At 44.1% G+C, this 25,096-nt stretch overlaps 1 protein-coding gene and 1 long non-coding RNA gene across 8 annotated transcripts in view; both read right to left on the bottom strand.

Annotated features, from left to right (window-relative positions):
* Window positions 1-24,300, bottom strand: part of LOC111243863 (uncharacterized) — a 35,598-nt gene extending 11,298 nt beyond the window's left edge. The window contains exons 1-2 of one of the 3 annotated variants that reach the window (XM_022790114.2): window positions 24,084-24,300; window positions 15,198-15,744 (exon numbers count right to left, since the gene is read on the bottom strand). In XM_022790114.2, coding sequence (XP_022645849.1) covers window positions 15,198-15,684 — 487 coding nt within the window. In that variant the 5' untranslated portion in view covers window positions 15,685-15,744; window positions 24,084-24,300. Of the gene's footprint in view, window positions 1-15,197; window positions 15,769-20,066; window positions 20,564-24,083 lie in introns of those variants that run through there. The other 2 variants (XM_022790087.2, XM_022790095.2) reach the window with 2 other exon arrangements.
* On the bottom strand, window positions 1,471-12,613 carry LOC147758328 (uncharacterized). Of its 5 annotated transcripts, XR_015322530.1 has the most exons (4): window positions 3,917-12,613; window positions 3,401-3,627; window positions 1,844-1,884; window positions 1,474-1,611 (listed from the first exon to the last, which is right to left on the bottom strand). It is a non-coding gene; the product is annotated as an uncharacterized LOC147758328 (long non-coding RNA). The 5 variants fall into 5 exon arrangements; XR_015322532.1 differs by having other exon boundaries at window positions 1,471-1,884; window positions 3,948-12,613; XR_015322524.1 differs by having other exon boundaries at window positions 1,471-1,884.
* Window positions 24,301-25,096: the final 796 nt, after the last annotated feature.

A 25,096-nucleotide genomic window follows, 5' to 3' on the forward strand; every position in this document is an offset into this window, starting at 1 on the left:
ACGGAATTGAGCAAAAATAAACTAACAAATCTTCGGTTGTTTGAAAGACCTCTATACCCATCACTTGACAATAAATTGCGTGTCGGCTTTACCACGCAACTGTTTGTCTTTTCGAACTATCAATCTACGTACAACCACAGAGCTTTGCATTTCTTTTAACACTGCACAGTAAGTTAAAGAAACTATGGCGACAAGCAGTAAAAGAGAGTAAAAAAAAAATTGTAATAAGTATGCAGCGTTTGTTGTCATCGACGTGACCTGTTTCAGCGAATTACGCGTACTATTAACACGCTATAGTGATAATCACCGAGATATGAGCGACTCTCGTTTATAGATGGTCTAACTTCAATAAATCCCAGGCCAAACTTAATAGCTAGCAGATACCAATACAATTCGCCTTATAGTCATTAATGAATCGAGCTTTCTAGTGGTAATTTCATCCCGTAACATCAGGTAACCATACCATCGTTTCCACCTTCATTCTCATATAAGATCATTTTATGCACTGTCAATTTTCCGCCGCAGTAACCTGAAAGATTGACCCCGCAAGGAGTGTACTGGCTTCCTAGAAAGACATTTTACCAAAAATTTGGTTAAATAGTCGATGATGCCACGATCTAGGCTTCTACGCCGCCATCTTGCCGTGTCATTGGCATCCACCCTTGGGTGTTGCACAGAGCCGGGACAAAAGCAACAACTTGTGTTCGTAGCTTACATCAGCCGTTCTAGTTTGGTGTTCTCTGTAGTGGTAACGTGCTGGCTAACTAGATTTAGTGCCATGCTAGGTAATCTTTTAAGCAGCAATACTCAAGTGAGCCATAAGCACCGAACGAAAAACTACTATCTATTTCAGCTGACTTACCAGCTTACCGCTTGCCAAGCCGAATCAACGTCAGCGAAACATATATATATATATATATATATGTGTCTATCATCTAAGTGGACACTGTTCCATAGATACCAACATGAAAACAAAATTTGCCGAGAAGCGAGCAGATGGCAAAAACAGATACTAAATAATCTGTAGAGGATATATTTTTGCTGACTGAAATGGCTATGTGGGCGCACTGAATAACGTATTGAAAAAGCTATAATGAAGAGATAACTCTGAAATTGTGATGTTAAACACACGCCGTTAGGCGTACGTATCACAAATCATCAGTGTTAATTGTTTAGAACTGTGTGTATTTCCTTACTTGTCCTGTAATATAGGTGTGCCGATGGGGTTTCAACCAGTAAGCCTTCGCTTATTTTAACTAGGGTCGTCTTTCGGTGCGCACACAAGTTGAAACTTTTACAATCTATAAAATCCAAGATTAACGAATCGCCTATATTCAAATATAGTGATACTTATAGACACGCGCTAACTTGCACTAGTCCAGCGCTTTGACTTGTAGGGAATCAATAACGAGAACGTTTACTGAATACGTTCCGTGTTAAACGTAGTGGAATGGGCAGACAAACCTTCCTCATTGCTTCGCCACGAACAATTCTACAACGAATCAAGCCCTGATCTACTCGCAATTGGTTCCATGTTTTATCCGTGTTGTACGCCTGAACGGCCCGAAGCTCGTCTGCACGAAGACGTATATATTTGTCCATTTCCTGCACCTAAATGGTATAAATATACTATAAGAATATTATCAGTATTCAGCATAAGATCTATTATGATTTTACTAGAGCCAGCGAAAACCTAGCTTACATGGTGCTATTTTTTTTTTTTTTTTTTTTCCTAGAAAAGGAATTCGAGCATTGAAAATAAGAATGAGAAACTCCTATTATCCCTTTAAGACATTATTATCGACATTGTCATAATTGTTTTGTGTAGCTTAATATAGCTTACCTAACTCAGGCCAAGCCATGTCAGAGTTCGGGCTCGTTCACCTAATCATAATAAATAGATTTACTCAAAAAGATACTTGACCAAACGGAACAATTATACAGATGAACCCGATTTTCAGCAATAAAACTCTTCATTCGGTTGAACTTGTAGGATTAAAGTTACGCCAATTAATCGGAGCTCGTTTGAGTTGTTCGTATCGTCTATTTCGAACTTCTGATTAAGTTGAAGCGTTTTCATTGAGAGAAAAAGAAGCGAGATTGGAAGAAAAAAAAAATGGATTTTTAAATGTGAAATACATGGACGACTACGGCCATAACTGTATCAACGCTTATTAGACGCTAAGCCCTGCGTATCGTTGTAAAAGTCGGGTAGTCTTAACGGGATGTCGCTGTTTGTATGTATATGTCAATGTATACATATATGTATACTACATGTATTAGTGTATATATAGATACATCAGCTCTGGATAGTAGCTAATAACGTTTCGAATAAGTCGTGCTGCTGCAAGGGTACTCGAGAAGTCCAGGAACGGGACTTATTTGCCGATGGCCTATTCGAAGTCGGCTAAATTGTTAGACTGGCCTTTCTCTGAACTTTTTTCTACGGCACGATGAACAATACAACAATATGAGGGGGCATGTAAACGAACCTGTCGTTTTTTGGATCTAGTTGGCATTTCGGCTGACCAATGAGAAGCCTAATGGGAGGATCCACATAATATGTGTAAATTAGTTATCCGCCACAGAGTATGTAGGTTACGAGACCTACCGCACGTGCCCCATGTCTTCTGTGATAATGCCTAAGAAACCTTCGACCCAGATGCTGTAGGGTCTGCCAACCCTTGGGTTGTAAGAAACTAACTTAGAGGAAAACAACCGTCATGACGATTTTCACGACGATTGATGAGAGTACTTGTGGTAATAAATATTATTTTGCTTTATACCTTCGTCGCAGTAATTCCAGCATAAGCGTTCCTAACGAGTAGCTTGATAAAATTCTAGGACCATATGAATATCAAATTCTATTTACCATCTAAACAAAGAGTACAGTTTTCGTTGGCCTGATCTGAAGCTCAGAAATCAGTTGCCGCTATGCCTAACGGGACCATATATGAATACGTATGATTACTTCAGGCACATTGGCCGAAATGGTCCATAGCGTCAGTTGCTGTTTCCGCTTAATATAGCGTTCATTATTTATTTTCGTTTAAAACAAACAGAATGCTTCGGCGGGGAATGGCATAATTTACCGAAACCATCTATCATATTCCAATACGAAACTATTGTACAGGCAGGATCAAAAGAGATATTGGGATCTCAGGGAACATTTCGGGGAGGCTTCGGTTCTAAATGCTAAATCATAGCTACAACAGGAACCGACCTTAGAAAAATAATTTTAATAGATCTATGTACAGCTACTCATTTCTTCAGCATTTTACCCCATTTAGCACCTTGGTATTTATGACGGCTGCCATTTGCTAAATAATAAAGTTAACCTATGTTGACATTTCAAGTTCACTTTTCCATATGATTACAAATACGATCATACTTTACTCACATATACATATATATATATATGTTCAGGAAGTCGCTCATATGGGCCGCCAAAAGAAACGAGCGCTTAAAGAAAATAGAAATGAGTCGATGTTCACACTAGCAGAGTTGTCATTCTATAACGAGCTTAATAAACGACGATATAACAGGTAACAAACGACGATTCTGGATATCATCGAAGTTACATAGAGTGCAACATGACTGGGCCCGAGCCATGCTGTCCTGGGCTATCTAAAAACATAGATGAAATCATTTAAGTACATTAGTTCCCGCCCCTATAAACAATATTAATAATAAAATAATGATAGTTATTATTATAACATTTTTTAGCTAACGGCTAGATTCAATGAGGTGATATCTACTCCATCACGCTATCAAACGCACGGTCAAACGCAGAGTCTACGCTAAGGGAACCTAGACTAACAGAGAAGGCAGGCTAAAAAAAAAACTGTGCACTTCTAAACCGAGATACATCATTTGTTTCTGTCCATTCTTTTCTTAGCTCTGAGCAACTACACACGGAATAATCAGAGAACAAGCTTGTCGCCCACATAGCCAACGTGGCTGGAGATCAGCAAATTATCGCGGCATCCCGTTTGCTCTAGTTGGTCATAACAGTAGCGCAAAGCCCTGGAAAAACGTTCCACACAAAGCTACACTGTCACATAGAAGCTCGCTTTTTGCCCATCATAGTCTACCGCACGTTTCCCGCATCGTCTATGTGCACAGCTTTCGTTAATACTCTTCGTGAAGTTTCGTGGTTGTGTCGGACGAGATAACCTTCGAGTCTCTCTCTGACACCTGGCCCTTCCTTTTGTGCGAACACCGATTCGAAACTCTGGGGCTTTCTTCTTTGGAGTGCTCGCCACCTCAGTGCTGGAGCTCACCTTCACATAAATTGTTCTTCTGATCTCATTCTTTGCGTTTTATTTTTTTGGACAGGAAAACAAAAAATATTTCTTTCAAGTTACAACGTCCTTGCACGATACACACTTATTGCACAATATGAGAAAAGCGCCGACAGAATATAAGGGCGAAAGACGCGAAAAAAGATAACAGCACACAAACGCATGTTCGTCTGCACCGTTCCATTCACATATACATAGAATTCGTCATACCATGCAAGTTGGATTGTGGCGCCTTTATCATCAACTGCTGCTCCAGCTGTTAATGCCAGTGATAGCAATGGATAATAGCCTTATGACCACCTGCAGGAACCTGATTCCATACAATTGCATCAAGTTTAAATGGAAGCCTGCCTTTTTAGATGCGGCAACCTGCAGCCTAGAGACGTGGTTCCTCGCCAAACCTGGAGTACCACAGAGTACTAAAAATCAGAGGGCATCAGCGCCCTTTAGCCGAGGGGCAACGCTACACAAAGCCCGACTCTTTGTTTCTGGCTTGCTAGTACTGGTTTTTACTTTCTTTTGCCTTCTGTTTTCTCTGTTGCTTGCCGGCTTCGCTCCTCTCCGTGGCATTCACTTAATAGATGCGGCGGTAACATCGCGTAAAGAACTACTTTCCAAGGGCCGTTGGGCTCGCTATTTCTCATACTGGTCTCTCGAGCCAGATCGGCAAAGCGGCTGCCAATATAGCCCTTCCTTTTTACAAAGCGAACGAAGAGGCAAGAGACAAGATGAAAAAGAAAAGATCCACCTGCCTTCTGGCTAGCCAGAGAACTAGCTTACCGGCCTAGTAACAGGACACGGCCAAACGGATCGCTTTCACTTTAGTGTCAAGCTTGGTCCTACGCCTCGGCCTTTGGGGCAACCTCGGCGAAGACAGTAAGTCATGCGGGACCCAAAAGAATTCAATAGGGCAACGGCAATCGACTGCGTCTAGATCGTATGATCTCGTAAAGATCTTCCAAAGGACGGCGTAACTAAAAAACAAGTCTTTCGATGTAGATCCAACAGAGCTGTCTAGTTGACTGACAACATTGTTTAAAAATAACATAATACCACCGGTTAAGATGATTATTCATCATCCATATTCAGCTAGGTCTCCACATGTATACATATAAGGTTTGTACTTTTCTTTAGGGCGCTCTACGAACCGCTGTGGTTAATATATACGCAACAGTTTGGCTGTCGCTAATAAACAGATCCAGGCTTTTTGCGAGGCTGTCAAGGTGAGCCAATAGTAATAACTACGAGCCACCAATGGATATATATAAGAAAGGATGCCGTCCATAAAGTTCTTTCAGCATTTAAATAGCTGAGTGGTGTATTTAGTAAATGAATAAATACGCCTAAGCCAAGAATCCATATATAGATAAATATATTTGCGATACAAATTTAGCCATTTCTTTGTTTCCATGAATCAAAGGAGTAACTACTCGTCACTTACCAGGAGATTCGCTTCAACTCCGCTTGCTACTGTGAAACGAGCTTTAGTTGTTGATATCGACCTGCACGAGTGTCATGTATCCGATGGGCATCAATAGCGCAGGACACAGACATTTGAAGTAGAGCCTAAACTACTTTATGTAGTAGTCAATAGCTCCTAAGTCTAACCCGAATTGTTACCATTAAGCTTTGCTACTGATTTCCCAAATAACGTTATAACCTCAAAAGATTTCCGCGTTATGCAGTTTACAGTATGAATCTGATGCTCAAGCCCGTAACATCGAATTGATCAATACAAAATGAGAATTCCGTTCGTGACGGATTAATCGAATCCGGAACCGAAAAACGTACACACTGCGGTTCTAGCACCGGCTTATGAGCTGTTAACTTGTATGACGCTTAGCGAACGTATTGAAGACTCGTGAAAATTCGTTAGGCAGACTAGCAAGGGCCCCTGGCGCACAATTAATCTATAACGATCTACGCTTTTCTTGGTTATTATATATAATTGAAGATACAAGTGTACTTCTGTTACGTTGATTTGAAACATGGCAGATCGAGGTGAAAACAGAATTTATCAAATGCTCATTAAGAAGAGTTCGATGATCATGATAACCCAATGGCTCGAACTTCTCTCCGCGTCGTCCGTACTATTAATTCATGTCTTTGCGCAAACTAAGAAATTTTCTCACGTGTTAGTTCCTTGCGCTTACGATAGCGAAAAACCGACAAAGTGGTTACTACTTCGATACGTTAAAAGAAGACAATATGGAGATAATGAGCAGCGCTAGCCCAGAACGTAAACTAAACGGGGCGTAATATAAGGGTTTTTTCTTCTTTTATTGAGCAGTTTTTCATAAACTGCCCCATTGGAGTGATCATTGTCCACTTAATAGAATACATTGTCCTAAGTCATGTAAATGCTGTTCTCAACGAAAAAAATCCACCCGGTGCCTCAATCGGCATCTCGATGACAAACTCTATGCCACATCGTGAGACCCACCACTGCTCATAAAAACACGATAATATAATCACTAGATCCTATCAGTAGTAGAACTGCTACCGCGAGTGTATGAATGCAGTAGAAAGCCTAGCAAGTCTTGAATTTTTATGTTGCTTTATGCCGTTGTTCTTGGTAGCACAAATTCGTCAGGGCAATATTGCAGCTGTGCGTGCAGCGGATGAATATATGAAAGGCTTATGAATAGGAGCCATGTGATGGCCTACACTAGGCTAAAAAAAAGGGTTCAAAAGGCTGAGCACATCAAGCCATATTATGCCGTTCAAGCGATGGATTGCCACAATCATCATCTAGCCCGGCGAAGACCTACCTGCTAGAGTTAGTAGCCTCACACTTAATGCAACTATACGAAATGTAAAACTAATCTAACCTGGTGCTAACAAAGCACCGTTTTCCTATTCCATTGGTTCAAACGACCACGGTTGACTCTTACAGTGCGTAATTGCGATAAAGTTTAATTGGAAAGCTAAACAATTACATGTCTCCGTAAACACGTAACGAAGAGCAATCGATTACGCAGTTTACATCTGCATACTCGAATTTTGAAATATAGCTGCTGCTGTCCACAAGTGGGGGCGGAAAAAAGACCTCCTCTTCATAATACAATCGGGCCGCCGCTTACGGTTATTGTTTTAGGGAAACGAGCTTCAGGTCACTAATTTGAATAGACATTTGTGGACGCAAAGCAGATCAAAACAATCGTCATAAAACCTGGCATTGTAACAACTAAAGAAATCTATCTAGAGCTTTATAGACAACAATGAGATCAGTAATTAGAGAGAGACCGAATTGGAAACATGGCCGAGATCCGCCCTCACGAACATGCTTGACTGAAGCCCAGATGGACGCAAAATAAGAACGCTCTTCAGGAGACGTCAGTTAGTAATGTTTTTTACAAAAGTAACAATTTTCCATGCAAGCCAACCCACGAAGGTCAGCTGGGTTTTCATACACAAAGCGACTCTTCCGTCTCTACGCCGACGCTCCTACCAGACTCCGTAATGATGGTTGCTCTGTCTTCATTGCTCACTTGAGCTGAACCAGACCACCTCATGTAAGTAGTAACATACTCCCTCGATAGATATGGTGCTATAGCGTGCGCATTTCTTAGATTAACCACGAGGCGTCATTTTAATCCTGTTTCACCATTCCGTTTGCTAAGTCTGTTACCGTTTTTACAAAGGTTCCATCCATATTTCGTCCATACACTAGTGTTCCTACGAGCAAGTTTTGTTGGACCGAAAAAAGTCTTCGCTAACGTCATCACGATCCCTCTGTAGATCGTCTTGTGAGCTTTACGTATCGTTTTTGGCTTTTAGCGTGCAACCCTTGAAGTATTTCAAAACTTTCACACAACTCTCCCACCTCGCTTTCACGTGAAATATTGACTCTACTTGCTTTCGTATAAAGTGAATAGTAGCCGGCTTTATTAACTGTAATGCGAAGAGAAACGAGAACTTATGTTGCAACGTCCACGCATACGTATGTATTTTCCTTGTGGGCGGTAAATGGTGAAGTGCTTTGGAAAATATATTGAGCGTGTGCTAACTTTGTCAAAGTGTTTTAGGCCGTTTTACGCGAAAAGCACTACAAGACACTTAACCCAATCCTGCGGAAGTTGAACGAAGGTACGCAAAATGAGGAACACTGCGTTGAGTTGTTCTGCCGTTGACGCTTTTGGAGCGCGGGGCATCTCTGGATACATATACTCCGTTAAAGTCATGATAAGTTCCCGACAGTGGGGAGAGGTGCCAGGGGCCTCCATCGCGCTAGGAGAAGCCTGCACTTCCTGACCTAGTAGTTTCTAAGGTACGTCATCGACTGTGAGCTCTGCGTAAAATCGTACCGAGAGCTTAATTGCTTATCTTCCTGGTCTGCACATCTGGACAAAATGATAGATCTCACACTTGTAAATTGAGCAAAGCGAAGAAACATCTATTAATGGGGAAGGCACTTTCTAGCGCCCCGATAATACGGCCGTCTCAATGCATTTAATTATTTCGACGCCATTGATCTTCGTTAGCTATTTTTTCAGTGAAGTTTCGGCTCTAGCCAAAATACGTTATCGAATAATACTTATGACGTTGCTAATGCTTCCTAAATTTATACCGTCAAAAAGTTTGTCCCTACCCTTGCCCTTTTCGTGCTTTTACTTATAGTAATTATGCATTGTTCTTTTATGTAGCACAGGATTTGCTTCATCTAGCGGGTTCACATAATGGAATCGGATTTTGGTCGTGACTGTACCTCATGCCACGTATGATTCGTCCCAACCCCGCCGAACAAACTAGATCCAATGATATTGCGATTCGATAGCTATGAGCGTCTGCAACGTCTTCTTAGCGTGACACTCAGGCGCTGCCTGATGGCTCTAGTTATTTTCCTCTTTTGCAAACTGAAGAGATGATTTGTTTCCGTTCCGCATAAGCATCCTCTCGGTCTACTTCGAAAGAACGGATGCGTCATTTGGCAAAGATGACGGAAACACAGATATGTGACTAGTAGAAATAGCCATAATGGCAGGTCAACGGAGTGGAGTAATACTGATAATACACGCGATGACACCCAGGCGCTGCTAGCAGCATCCATTGAATTAAAAAATGACCTCGCCTATGAGTGATTTGCCCTTTTCCCAGACTATACAAATGAAGCCATATGACTTATGGTGAATGCACGAACAGTTACTGGTTTAATGTATAAAGGGGCCGTACAAGTCGCTGATACGGCCACTGGTGGCTTTGCTTGCCGTTAAGTTTTTTCGTAACATTCTTATATTGTTGCGTTGAAGATAACGTCGAAGTAAACTTTAACTAGATATATATACATATATTGGCAAGCCAAGTGACCTCCGTATAGCAAACATACGATCAAGGATTAGGATTTATTATCACAGTGACTATTGTTGACTGACGTTGCCAACGTCTTATAAGGTCGTTTTGCGCTTAATGCGTCACCTGGGCTGTGAATGCGTTCATGCGCTATCAATGACGCCTGAGGGCCAAAAGATCTCTATAGATAGTATTTTATTTTTTATGGACACCTCGACGTTAGCTCAGCTCTGCTGCTTATCCATTCAACGAGAAAGATTAGCCGTCAGCTACCGGCGCGTAAAAGCGGCTGGAGGAACAGCCGAAAGAAACGCCACAAGATGTTCCATTAGCTGAGTATTTTCAGGTCATCGCGTTAGCTGACAGTACAGTGATCATGAGCTGTTGCGATGCGGCAATAATCTCCCTCTGTACTGTTTACTGGCGTCGTTCTCATGGCCACCATTCGCTGATGGCTAGTACAATGGTGCGTATCCTAAACGCCGAAATAGCTATATTTGTGTGGGTAAATTGATCACGAGTGACGGCGCTGAACAGCAACTGTCGTCAATATAACTCGAAAAAAAAAAGAGCAACGCAGACTTTCTAACACCACATCTCGTAACCTATTAACCTGTAGAAGAAACTCGCCATCTAACTTCTGACATACAGTAGTAAGGGAAAACTAATCAGGGAAAATTTGTTGAGGACATTCCACTGAGGAATGTTGTTTATCATCGACATCATCATGATAGTACGTCAGCTTTATTTCGAAAAGGCCTCTCGTCAGCAAGTGGTAAAAGCAGACGACCTGTTTTTACGTTGAAGGATAAAGCACTGGGCGATCATCCGACATAAACTTAGTTTTCCACAACCACCCGTCTTAAATCGAACTGCCCTTAATTATTTGGAACTGAATTATGTAGTTAGTGATGCAGTTATGAATTTCGTACAATGTAACGTACACGTACTGCGATGACACCGATAAAATGAGATAATAACCTACGTGGCTTCAATAGCTACGATGGAGCTTGATCAAGCTGCTTATTCCAGGATTTTTTCAGTGAAAACCGGTAGTTGTTACGCTCGTTTTTGATGCTAAGTCAGTCATCCAAACGACGGAACATGGCAAATCATTCGAAGTGCGATAACTTAGACTTATACAGCTACAAATAGCCTGTTAATGATACGCACAGAATAGCACATGTGTAAACTACGTGAAAAAGTCTACGCCCACGTAGATATCAAGCAGAAGCGAGAATTACACTAACTGCCTTCTGCTAACTAACTCATCACTATTTTTCTTCTACTTATCGGGACATTCCGGTCAAATGAAGAGTTTCACAATACAGAGCAACAAGATCTCTACACGAATAGGACAAGTTCTATGTTCCCCTTGCGGTATCGTTTCGGTGAGCAGCATGACCTGCTGGCGAGACCTGTACTCGCGCCTGCAAATATTAGTCTAAGCAAAACACGTGGTGGCTACTAACTCCAGCTACATGGATACCAGAATATTGCAATGGGAGGATCATGTATCGATCCGTTTTGATAAGTGAAGCTAGCTCCACTCCCCGTATAGTTCAACCTTGAGCCTATCTCTTAGAACATAGAACGGCTTTACCAAAACGTTTATTAATTGCCTACTAGCGAGGCCCTTCGGGCCGCTGATAGGAGTTCGAAAAAGGTATATTGAATTCGACCCATTGATAACTACTCGAATATTATGTTTGAGAGTAGTATTGCTTTTCCAACTTTGAATGATCATGCTTTGCATCGGGAAAAAGTTACCCAGCGTCAGATGCTAACAACTGGGCTTATGCTTTTACGGTAAGATCTACTCACTACAAAGGTGTAACGTGCTCAGACCGTTCGTTCGTCTTAGAGAAAGCCACTTGATATGGCGTCGGCGTCTCAATGTTACTATTTTACCGAAAATATCCCTGCGCCCCTGCATAGCGAACATTCGTGGATTTGTGGCAACCTAATTTAACGGTTGTTTCTAAATGTTTCAAATTTCCGTCCGGCATCGCTTCACTGGAGTTATTCCTCTTGCGATATTCTGTTACTTCGACGTTATTTTTACTCCCGAATTAATGCATCCTTGCGTCACCCGTCGTGTACGTACTACCGCATCGAATAATACTAATCAGCACTTTGTATTATAGATATTTGTATTTCTATAGCAAGCAACGCAATACGTCCAAACCACAATTGGCGCCTCTCGACACAGCCAAGTCCTTGCCCGCCCGCCCGCCCGCTCGTCTACAATATTGCACTTCTGTGCAACAGACGGTCGCTCATATAGCGAGATGTCGAACCTCCCGGTGCGGGGGCACTGCGCGGCTAAATGTGTCGTCGTACAAGCGAATAACCAGTTTTTTTTTCCAATTACCGGCCTACTAGTAATAGGTCCGATGAAGTGGTACTATAAAATATTTGCGCGCCAGCTCATGGCGTCGTATTCGTTGCCGTAATATATCTAGACGCACGGGTCCTCCACTGTCTACCCAGTCATACCGCGACGTTCCAAGGATGATTGACCAATCTGGCTACAGAACTACCCAGTCACGTGTAATGGCTCGCCTATTGAGTGCAGTGAAGGTGTGTCATGTGCGTCAATCAATAGTCTCTAATGGCGTTAGAAGTTGTCCAAACAATAGTTCAGTGCCAGAAACAAGCTACGGTTGTTTTGGCGGCGGCATTCAACGCTAGCATGGCTGAGATAATACATGGTTTTCGCATCCAAAGGTGGCCGCGAGAGAGATAAAGTTAGTGCAGAGGCAAAATAACAACCACGATTGTGCTGTTCACTGTTGTAACTGCACGATCACAGAGAATAAGTGAACGTACGTACAATCGCGTTGCCCGGCAGTCATTGTAGTCACATTTGGAACGAGTCAAAATCTCATCACAGAATAAAACGTGCACTATATTTTAAAAAAGTGTCCTTAAGTGAGCGACCAGCATCGCTTAAGAAGATAATATCAAACTAATGCCATAATTAAGAGTAACAATAGTAATCATAATAACAACAGTAAAACTAACACTTAACTCAGGAAAAACACTCCTACTTGAACGGTGGTAGGCGATACTGAACAACAATGTATCGGCTTGTCGTAACGCTGTTTCATTTCTTTTCTTTCATTACTCTATAAGAGTACGTTGCCTTCTCTAGTTCCTCACTGTTGATTCTGCTAAGCTGTCTCGGCTCTCTTCCTGCGCGAATCATCCTTTTGTGCCGCTGTGAGGGTACGGGACCAGCACAAATCTATTAAACGTTTCGAATCATCGATATACATTCGGTAATAGAGTTACGGACGAGATACTGGAAAACGCTGTCGGTGGCTGATAGCGGAACACACTGTTTGTCCGCTGCCAGCGTTACCGTTATGAATGATCCGGTGGCAGGCGCGACAAGGACACAAGATTGAATCCACCGGGATAACAGCATCTCGCTGCTTCTACGAATGATGGTCGCTTGTTTACTGCGCAATACGATAAGACTCGTCTCATTCAAACCTGTTGTTGATTTATGGCAAATAAACATTGGCGACTTCAAATCGGAGCTACTAGGATCATAGCAAACCATGTTGATTGCAGTAATGGAGATTTTTTACTCCACTCATAAACGTCAGCCTGTAGAATTTGACGGCAGGAGACAACTTCCTGTTCCATGTGCATATACCAGGGTGAAGCCAAATATATATTGCTCAAGTTATATGAACCGTGTCAATATTCATGATACATATGACGCCCAACAAACATGTTTGTCTACCGCTGACGTTACAATGTTATCGTTAAAATATAGCAATCGACCACCCTCTCTTCACGTGGTCGGCATTTCCTAGAATAGCTAGTCCAGCTTCGCTGGCCATGTCGTACGCGGGTTCTACTACTCAAGTCGGCTCTATGCCACCGTCTATAGGCGACAGGATTATGGGCCGGCTGGCTGTAGCCGAATTGGCCACGGACTCCCCGTAGGTCAGCCAAGTGACAAGCTTTCTGTGCTGTCTCTGTACAAATACAAATATTGGTCTCTGCTGCCTGAGACAACGTTACTGCAGATTTACATCAATACGGCAAAACTTAACCTTACATTGATGTCTACTGTTATACAATAGAGCGAAAGGTACGGATGGCTAGTAACAATCATTAACATAACAATATGCTGATCGACAACGCTGTAGGACTGCGCATGCTGGTAAAGCCTATTCGTTTCGGTGGCCTGTCACCAAGCAGCGAGTCAAATCAGAATGCCACGGGGCACAAGTTATTATATCATTGTAAAGAATTTAGCACTCGTCGCCACCTAGACTGCCAACCAATGGGCCTTTCACTCACTGTTACACACTGTAGTAGAGACTAATTACGGCTTTACGCAAATTACTGGCCAGACTAGGGCTTCCCATTACCAGGCGTATGTACAAAAAGCATTGATTGATCAAAAGCTGATTGAGACTATCCCGTCGATGTTGATGCTATTCTTGCTGATAATGATTAGGATGTCGCTCAATCATGGCTAGGGCATACGCCATTGACTTACGCCGGCGTTCGTTCTAGTATCCGTTGACTGTCTTGCGCAGATTATACTCGACCGAACATTGAACAAACATAACGTCGACTTAAGCGAAGTTAGTGGCTAAGTAAGTGTTCAGAGCAGCGCCCACCGTGTTTGCCCCTTGCTCGTCGACAATATGACTTTGTCTGAGTTATGCCGACGGTGGCCATGCGGTTTTACTACCTTGGCGTAATAGCGATAATGGGGTTGATAACCGGTAACGTAACAGTAACACACTGATGATTTGGGTGTGGAATCTATTATCGTTGGTCTTATCGATGTTGACCCTTATGCTATTATAGATCTCTACTTGACGAACGAGACAACCTGATCCTCCTCTACACCGCCTTTTACATTGAGGTCGAAAGCAGTCACATATGCCGATTTCTATGTAGCACCATACGGATTCCTACGTGGACGAGCTCGCGGGCAAGAAATAAATGTTTTCCTAACCGAGGCCCTTTCACACGATATTTGTTTGTGACCTTTGATGGATTCAGAATTCTATTATTAATATTCTTATCGCTTTTATCACTATAGTATAATTATAATTGCTGATATTCCCTTATTTTCCAATTTCTCGATACAGTTCTAGCTTGCTGCAGTGGTACTAAACAGACGGATCGAAGCACGGTAAGGAAGAGCTCGCTAATGATGAATCTACGAAGATTTTCTTTGTTAACAATATAACAAATCACGAAATATTTTCATCATAATTTTATATGAATATGTATTCCATAGTAGAAATGAACAGCTTCTTTGTTTTCTTTGTCCCTTGTTCGGGCATCATCACATTGGCAGTTAAAGGATTATTTAGTCTTGCTTTTGTGAGTGCTGGTTTTTTTGATATGATCGTAGGAGTCGCTTGGAAACGCAAAGCAGTCATACCGAGGTAGCTTCACTAGATAAATTCCCTACCAGAAATGATACAGTTCGGAACAGACGAAGCAAGACGGACTCCTTTTTCGTGCTCGAAAAGGGCGAGAGATGCGGTCAAGCTAGATCTTGCAAAAGCATACTGCTCACTTGAATAATATCCTAGATCGGTAAATCATTATACTTACCATTGAACGACATGAAATGTAACGGGAGGCTCTGGGCGGAATCGGCGAGAGGTGTAGTTTCGTGGGCGGATGTGGGAGTTTCAAGTGGGTGTGTCGTTGAGCCACCTCCCGTCGAACTTCCATTGGTCCCGCTCCCGCTTCCAACGACGAGTCCACTTAGGCTTCGTGCTCGCCGGCCAGCCGAGCTGCTCGTCGAGCTATCGAGAGACGCTCGTCGTCCGAGATCAGCCAAAATCGCCGCCAGACCTGCCGGACCTCCGACCGAGCTGCCATCGCGTGGCTGAGGCGACTGGGGCGATCGAGGAGCGCCTCCATGTCCCCCGGAGCCATCACTAGCTCCCGAGTGCTGATGCGATGAGGTCTGTTGCTGAACATGGTGGGGTTGCTGGTGAGAACCACTTCCATGGGAGCTATGGGACTCCCGCGACGGCGTGGCAGGTTCGGCTGCCACAGGCGGATCGGCACTTGTTGACGCTTTCGCCCCCATTAAGGACCACGTATCCGCGATGGCGAAGGTGACGGCGACGAGAAGGATGTTGGAAAGGCCCTGAAAATAGGCCGATGACAACGACTACGATCTCTTCAGTGCAACCTTCTCGATATCGTTTAGATATTTTTTAATAACAACCACAATAGGGACTACAGCTAGGCCCTGTTGTGATTCTTCCTGTGCTGCACTCTGCAGTTGTATCTGTTCAACCGATGCGGGGTGTCTTGACTTAAGAACACTCTAACAATACGGTAATAATAATAATAATAAAAGTCGATCTTGAAGCCTGAACACCAAATAACTAATTAACTATACTTGTACTTGATGAGCAGAATTCTCTCACTTTTACTTATTAGCCTCCTCGGAGGTTTCGGGGGGAGGGGGAGGGGGTGACTCGGGGGGTACTGGTGAGATGAGCTACAGCAGAAAGGAGAAAGAGGGATTTTGATGTTGTCAAAGTGCTCTTATCTTGTCATGGGGGGAGCACCCACCCCATTAATACAAGCAATTGTTGGCGATCTTTGATTCGCCACAATTTGAACTCCACAAGTGTTGTGACCCCGAGGTGTTTGGTCAGCTCTGCTATCATCGATTTCGCTATTTAGTTGCTTGGGCGACTTGAGGCTAAATACCTTCAATGAAATTGGGTGTTGACCGCAGCAAAGATTTGTATCTCCTTTTTCTTCCACCAGCAAATCCCGTTGGCATTGTGGTCATAGAGGTTTAACTGCTTTCTTCGACCTAACCTTTAATTACTTAGAGTTCAAGCTTACTATTTATTTTTTTTTTCGCGCAAGCGCAACTTTATTGTTTTTAGTTAATGCTGTACATGCCATTATTGTTTTGTAGTTGTTGTTGCGGCTATCTTCTATCGATAACATTTTTCAGTAACTAATATAATTTTATTAGTACTATTATTATTATTGATTGTAAATCTTTTTTCCAACGCACGTAACACAATCACGCTCTGTTTCGCCTTTAGCCTTCTGTATTTCTCCTTTTTTTTCGTGTTATTTCTGCAAATGAATCTCCAGCAGTGGACGGTCAGGAAGCTTTGAGCCGTTGTATTGGGGCTGTTTGAGAGATTTGTCGGCAGAACTTTTTCGGAGTGGGCAACGGAAAATCGTGTCGCTGAGCCAGCGAAATGGCCAAATGATTGATTGTGCAATCAATACAACTGCACTGATTAATGATGACGATACGGTGTTAGCAGAAGGCACACGTCTGCTGCTGGACACGCTGTTGATATTGAGTTAGGGAAATCGTCGAAAATGGGGTCGTTCGCCGCTGCGCTGGCAAGCTACCTTTCGACTGGTGACGGTCCGGATGTCGATCATTCTCCACAAAGAGAAAGTGCTTTTCTACGAAGCTCAGCCGCGACACGACCGCTAGAACAGGCGGAAGCGTCGGGTTTGCTACTATCCTTTCGTTGATGCCAGCGATTCGAACGGCGGTCGTTGGTCCCCTTTGTGATGACGCCTTGCGACAACAGTAGCTGACAGGTAAGATTACTATGCTTCGTCGAACGAATTTCAATAGCGTCGCCTTTTAACGTTTAACTGTAAGTACCAGTCTGTCTCCGTCTTGATTTGCAGTTGTATATGATTAACGATCATGCACGGACGACAACAATGAGATATATCAACCCTGCAATACACTCTTCAACATGGATTAGTCGCTAAAGACCGCCATGCGCGCAGACGCAGTTGTTTGTTAACATTGGCACTTGGCCCGGTATATTCTAGTGTATCTTGAGGTAACTTATAAAATAGATAGAAGCTGCATGCTGCAGATCCAACTTAGTCAACGATAAGCACATGGACGCCGATGTGTTTTTTACACGCAAAGACACTTAAGAAATCACAAAGCCCGCGCGTCGCCATAACCAGCATTCGACGTGAGTTTTTCGTCTCTAAGCTATAACGATTCTTCTTGGATTGAAAGAAGTGTAACCGTTAACTATTATGACCTGATACTCGTATAGTAGATAGCCGTTCTTGTGGTAGCTAGTTTGCTAACATAGTTATTGTTATTTTTACCGTCGGCACCCTGTTTTATCAGGATTAGGCTAAAATGGCTGCCACAGTTGCTTCACGTAGCTCGAATAGTGGAGGCTTGACTCCAATGTACAGCGTCGCTTGCTCTCATCCTTCTGCCTCGTTTTTATCCGCTCTGTTTCGATATTGAGTGCAAGCGACTCAATCGAATTGGTTGGCCTTGACCTTGGCCGTGGCCGTGTCGTCCCTTTACGTTATGTAGCACTCGCAATACAAAGTTTTCCGACGAATCATCGCAGATCGGTACTATAATAGACAACAAAACACCTATAGAGATTGATTCTTAAGCGAACGATTTTGATTGAAATTCGGAATTTTATTCTGAGGAAAAGCAAGGCACAAATAGAAACAGTACGTATAAAATGCCTCGCTTTTGCCCCTAGCCTAGTCGTGTTGCAAACTGTGTGACTGGACCTTGACCCTTTCTGTCTTTTCCTTCTTGCTCTTCGCCTCCTGTTTTATTACTTGTTTTTTCTGGTTTTTCGTCAGCTTCACTGTTGTCTATCAAGCATAAATGCTACTAATTATATTCAAGTGTGTGAAGCAGCCACTCTTCCTATGTTAACTTGTGAAGTTTATCGGAGAAATCGTCAAGTACGACGGTTAGCTGCATGTCCTGCTGACGCTGTTACTCTCAGTTCTGTTACTTTGGCCAAGATGACATTACCGGTGTGGTCAACGTCGTTGCTATACCCCCTGCCGATGTGTCCACTGCTAACTAACCCCATGACGGGGTTCACTCGTGGCACTCAGCTAGCGCCAGTTTCCACCGTCTGTCTCCGCTGATAAAATCGCCACGTTACTGCCCTTCACTCAGTTGTGTCGAATAGCCCGTTCCGCATCGAGAGTGCTGAAGAAGCTGATCGCAAATACCGGCCTAAACAGTGGCCGAGCCAATACTGAAATAAGCAGTGTCGTCCTGACAAGGCCGGTTACGGCCACAGTAACGTTATGCGGCTGCCGTCCGCACGACAATAATACTGCTGCTGCTCGTGCTGAAATCCTGCCTAATGTAGCCCAGATGATGACAATGATACGGAGGCGGACGGGCAGAGGTAGCTGCTTGCGAGACAGCTATTATCGGATAATACTGAGGATAGGCTGAGAATCAGATACTGCCAGAAAGGAACAGGTGATAAAGGCGAATTGCCACTTGCTGGAGTCGTCGTCGTCGTTGTCGTCGTCGTCGTCGTTTCACCTTGGTAGCATTTAGCGGAGGCTAGAAAACAAATGACGATGAGCACGCGTGAAGGACGTTCAAAGCGACGTATAGAGATGTAAGCACTGGAAGGATGCTAGAGCACTGAGAAGATGACAATTGCACTGAGTAGAGCGAAGTCTATTTTGTGGAAAAGCTTCCGGCAAATGAGCAGAGGCGTTGAAGCGCAGGGTCGAAGTTCGACTCCGCTGGTGGTGCTGCCAGGTGATCCAGTAGGAAAAAGGGATTGTTATCGAAGCTTTGCGAGTCATCAAACAGCAAGATCAGTTGCTGAGCGTAGTTCATTGCTGGTTATTAGTTTGCATACAAGGGCCAGTATGTGTTATAGTTATTTCGTGAGCTACGCAGTTGGATTATTAGCATTAGTCGGAGTTAGTCGGGCACGTATCCACGTTTGTTGTTTACACACTGAGCGCGGACTTCTCTATCGATTGAGAATGCTAAGTAAAGAATAGAAATTGTATATATTTGCATGGATCTGTTAACTCGTGGGGATCGCTGTGACGTCTGCGACTGCATTAACCTCAATAACCACTCGAGTTCGAGCTCGAAAGCCAACCACCAGCGGTTAGTCACCATCATCACTAGGGGCCTATCTATACCGTGACGGGTAAGCCAGCATCGGCAACACAATTTGGCCACAGCTGCAGTTCAAATAGCACCACTTTAATGCGAACGTTCTAATCAGATGGGCTGATCCGCGGCCATGCCAACGCACCGAGATCATCGGTGTCTGACTAGACCGTACGTTCAACTGCTTCTATCACCGGCCCCGATTCCAAACGCCTTTCGTCTACGAACTGGAGAGCAGACTGTTTACGATGGCAGACGTTGTTTTTTCATCCGCGATTAATTGAAACAGCGATAAATGAATCAACAAATGAAGACGATGTTGTCGTTTCTGTACAGTGGACCAAACAGGCTGAACAACACTACGACGAAACACTTATTGAAAGGCACAACACCTCCCGCCCCCCTCCCACCCCTTGCCCGTCCCTTAACCGTGCCACCGCACGAAGACCATTAGACTAGCTACAACAGGCAAACAGATGATCCACAGGTTCAATCGCGTTCATCACCATCCAACAACATAATACACTTACCCACAGTGGCAACAACTGTAGACTTGTTCGTCTTCGACTACAGCAAGACGCTTCCGGCTACAGAACGTTCCGGCTAAATGAATCTCCTTACCCCTCCTATTTAATTTGAATTTTTCGTTCCTTTTCACATACACACAAACACGTCAGTGATCTACCATTCGAAAATTTCCATATCGATATTAACACGATGAAGTTACTGTCCTACTCGTTCACAACGAAGGTCTCTTCTGCCGCCTGCCTTCTCGTGGCCAGGGGTGCGCGCTACAGCTGCTGTTTCTGTGTTGACGCCGCGTCTACCGCTGTCGACGGCTGCTACAGCGGTGGCGCGGGTTTCTAGAAATCGTTTTTCATAGCAACAGCTGTACAAGTTGCAGTTCTAGTCGCTGAATGGGTACTGGCAGCGGTATAAACAATAGAGAATGATAAGTCGTTCGGTTTACAACCCTCAATCGTCTTTTCTAATACCGACGACAATGACGACGTCGTCGTCGTCGACGACGACGACCAAGATAAACACGGAGAGACGATGATCGTATTCGCATCTGCTAAATACGCTGGCTGATTAACCGCTGTTTATTATTGCTAGCAATTGCAGTGAACGTCCGTTAGTCGAAGTGATAGTGTTCGTCGCTGTAGTAGCACAAGATTGGGGAACGTTAACCCCAGGTCACTGCATTGCACCGAATCGTCAGTAACAGTAACACGATGTTATTGCTATGTTGTGCACTCTTGGTATCATTATTATTCGCATTATTATTATTATTATTATTCGATTTGTTATTATTGTTACGACTATTGAGCGGGTGATGGTGGCAATGATTCTGCTACTGAGCTGCGATTTGTTTGATGCGCCAGCATCTGCTGCTGTGGTCTTTCTAGTTGTCGTTGCAGCTGTCGGTCACGTCCGTCGCGTCACGGCTGCTGCTGGGGTGTTAAAACTCGAACGATCTTCCACTGGCCTGCTTCTTCCTGCTGTCATTCGTAAATAAAGCTAAGAATCCAAGGTAGTCGCGATAACCGTTTTGGCCTCGTTGCTAGTTGTTGTTATTGTTGTTGTTGTTATTATTATCGGTGTTGTTGGTATCGTTGTTGTTGCTGCTGCTGCTGCTGCTGTTGACATCGCTGGAAACGGCCGCGAATAGCTGACGACGAAAGGCGGCCGTGGCAAAAATCGAATTCGTAGCAGCCGCCATCAACCACTTCGCCATCGTCGCAGACGCAGATGATATTGTTACAGGGCTAGCAGCAACGGAGAACGGGCGACGGGCAGACGCCGATGACGCCAGCGACGCGCGGGAAAGGGAACGCCCAGCGCGACCATCAGTAGAGAAGCGGCGGCGGTAACGGTGGCGCCAGAGGCAGCGGCGGAGACGAGATGGAAGCCAACAATAACAAGTTCATTAAAGAATCGACATTTAATACACAAGCTGGCTGATAAAGAAAGCGATCGATGGATCAGTCAGATATGTCGAGACCGTCGTTCATTGTTGCTTGAGTTTGTTCTCCAAACGTATGTCTATTCGACCGTGTATTTGTCCGTCGAACGCTGTCCGCGTGCTGAAAGCCACCAATCTAACACAACAGAACGTAGCTAATAATTACCAACCGCTTGGAGCTAATAACGAAAGAGGGAGTGACTGTTCCCCTCGAAACACGGTCCTGTCTCGCTTTTCCTAATTCTCTTTTTTCCATTAGCGTTATTGCCGCTTGAGCAGCTTCTTCGAGACCGAACTGTCGTACACGCCCACGAACGGCTGCCACTGTTATATTTCTGCTAGATTTATACCCGTATCGACGAGCAAAGCTGAGTAGTCCGCATATTCACGTATGTCAACTATTTCTAGCGATCGTTTCCACAGTGGAAACTTTGAATATATGAATGAATAGTGGGATGAACGAAAAAGAACCGAAATTAGCCGAAGTTGTGGTCGATGTTATTTGTACGTATAGTGGCTCAAGCCTACAGCATCTCAGGCCTCACAGTCACCTTGATGCTGTAGCTAGGCCGCGGATGCCGCTGGGACTACGCCAGCATTCATGTTCGCATTAACAGCTGACGCTCGCTGCTGCTTTGAGTCGTTAGCTTGCCCTCCCATTCAGTGACTCTTGCTTTGCTCGTCTTAGAATGAGGTGTATTTTTTGCGCCAGAAAGACAAAAGCTAGAGAAAACCACAGCCACTGGTCTACCCGTTGAAATATGGCAGGAAAATGACGAAGAGTTGATTTTGCTTGCGGTTGGATGGTTGTCCAGTCGATTATCCCTTTGTTTTGACGGCTTTTCGGCCACGGATAACAACTTCCTTTCGTAGCATGCCGCAGCATTAACGGTCAGTAAGAGTCACAGATTTTTAACAGGGAGAGACTTATTTATCTCATTTTCGATCTTATTCGACGTTGTTCTACTGACGAACCGGCCAACGAAGTACCATACTTTATTTGCACAGAAGTGGACACAGAAGGTCGGTAGAATACTAAGGCAAAGACTATGGACAACTAGGTCAATTATGTCCTTCAGTAGCACCGCACTAACTAACGTATTTTTATTTTCGATACTTGGATTTAGTGATCTGATCCAGCGTAGTTCAGTTTCATTCAATTCGCGCAACACCAACAACAGCAACATCAATCTGCTCTTGACTGTACAGTGTCTTTTTGCTGTGGGGGCAAATGAGACTTTCGTTAGCGTCTGCGCGTCCCGCTGACGACGTATATTCCTACTGATTTGAACGTTGACAGGCTTCTGCGGCTTTCGATCACTGTTTATCGTCCATTTTACCCAATAGGCTATTGACTCCACTGTTTCAGTTACGGCTAGCTATGATTATACCCGATAAGCTGTTCCGCGCAGAAGGATGTTGACTTCACCCTCGTTTCGGTGACGGAGTAGCAGCTGACGACCAGCTGAGCGTGCGCTGTTCGCCAACGGCCGATGGAGTGTCCACAGCAAACAGGCCACTGACCCCGCCGTCACTGCCCTGTTATTTGTTATGGCTCTCAGAGCTGTTGGAGGCTGCAGGACAGAGAACAAAGCAGGCGCCTTACTACGACAGTCCCTGTGGTTTGTTGAGACCTGTTCTAACAACCGTGCGCCTGCCCTGCTCAGCAGCTGCTTTGACTGGCGAACTTGCTCGTTTGGTCGCGCAGACTTTTGGCGGTTAGTTAATTATTCTTATTCGAGATGAGTGAACCATACACCATACAAACGGAGCAGTCAGTTGGGGCGAGTACAATAGAATATTTTCATGAACAAACAGTTCACTTTTACACAGACGGACAGAACAGTCGACAAATGCGTCGAGAAACATGAGGCAAGACGACCTGCCACGCACGGGCCTTACGTTTTTGCAGCTATTACAGCTGTGGAGTATACTTTCGTGTCGGGGAGTGGCCTTTCTTTTAATACCAGCGATTTCAGTTTGGAGTTGTTGGAAATAATTGACAGGTGAGCTGCTTTTTTCTGCGCATCGTTATCCCACTTAGCCGTAAATTTGTCTGAGTAATCTTTAGCAGGAGGAGGCACTGTGATTACGGGTGTTATGGCGGCACGGTAGTTCTTAGTGACAGATAAATACGATCGATTGAAATCCGAGTTATCTAACGAGGAAAGAGGACTGTCCTTCCGCTTTGTTTTAGGATAACTTTCGTAACTGTTCTTGAGAAGATGTGAAGGATTAAAATCACTAAATTTGCCCTCACCGTAACACAGCAGCACTTGTCGACCCCGCGCGATCGAAGGCAAATACAAAACAAACAACATCAACAATAATAAGAATCAACGAATACTGCAGAAGGTATGCACCAAAATGACAGAAAACGATTACAGGAATAATGCTATTGTTTCTGCTTTCATTCCTTAATTTTCCGCTTCTCCTACAATAGAAACCAACAACATTTATCTTTTGCCACTGTGATATTAGAACTCTTTATGAAAAAAAAGCTGTACCAAAATGCACTACAACACAGTATAGTATTATTACAAAAGAAAGGGTCCGTATATCAGAGTTAACCGATACAAACAATTGCGCATACAGTCCTACGAATTGGTGTTGCCGTTAGCGGCTTAGCAGCAGCTGTAGATCGCCAATTTTTGCGATCAGGTCGGATGCTGCTGCTGCTGTCACTCTTCCCGATGCTAAAAGCTGCGCTTGTTGCAGCAGCGCCTAACGACTAGTCGTTAGACGGCAGTGAACGGCGGAGCACTGTGGGCCGCCATCTTGACTACTCGCGCAGTCTCCCAGAGTCTCTTTCCATTTCCCGCCGTTTCTTTCGCTTGCTGTCTCTCTCTATCTGTTTCTCCTTGTCGTCTGCTAGCGCTGATCTGTGCCACCATGTGGCTGACACAGTAACCGAGGTGCGCAGATGGGTTTAACGCGGCAGTGGCGCCGTTACCAAGCAGTTCCCCCAACAAGCATCGTTTAGTAGAGAGGGCAAAAAGACCCTCCGTGCTGACTGACGTTATCGGCGCAGACTTATTTGACTATACTTTTCTTTTACAAAGTGAGCGCGTACAACTCTGTTGAATCTAGCAAGGAAGGTGGGTAGATGCCAACTATGCCCTAGGCAGCAGCAAGCACGATGAACTTTCGAAGGCAATGCTGGTTTGCGAGGTTTCAGTAAATTCGGCTCAGTAATGGATCGACGCTTACTCGAGCAGGTGTGAATGAAGCTAAGGGTCTAGGGGCATTTCGGATGTATTTGAATGGTTTCAGCTGGCTGACAGGTTGTCACAGCATAAACCACAGCGCACTAATCGAAGTAGGGAGGACAGCGAAAATGGAAAACGAAAAAAATTAGAGTGGGGCATTGGTCTCAATAATGGCAGAAGGCGGCGGCGGCGGCCCAGAGAGAGAAATATACTGTCACCTGCTTGCTATCTTTAAATAGTCTGTATGATACTAAGTACTAATATACAAAATGGAGCAAAAATATACACGCAGGAAGTCCGTCCTCTTTGGATAAAAGGTTTACTTTTTTTACCTCTAAACTTACACATTCGCATACGTTAAGCGTCTGTACACGCGAATATATAT

The sequence above is a fragment of the Varroa destructor genome, unplaced genomic scaffold (genome assembly GCF_002443255.2).
Source record: "Varroa destructor unplaced genomic scaffold, Vdes_3.0 BEIS01000001.1, whole genome shotgun sequence".
NCBI lineage: Eukaryota > Metazoa > Arthropoda > Arachnida > Mesostigmata > Varroidae > Varroa > Varroa destructor.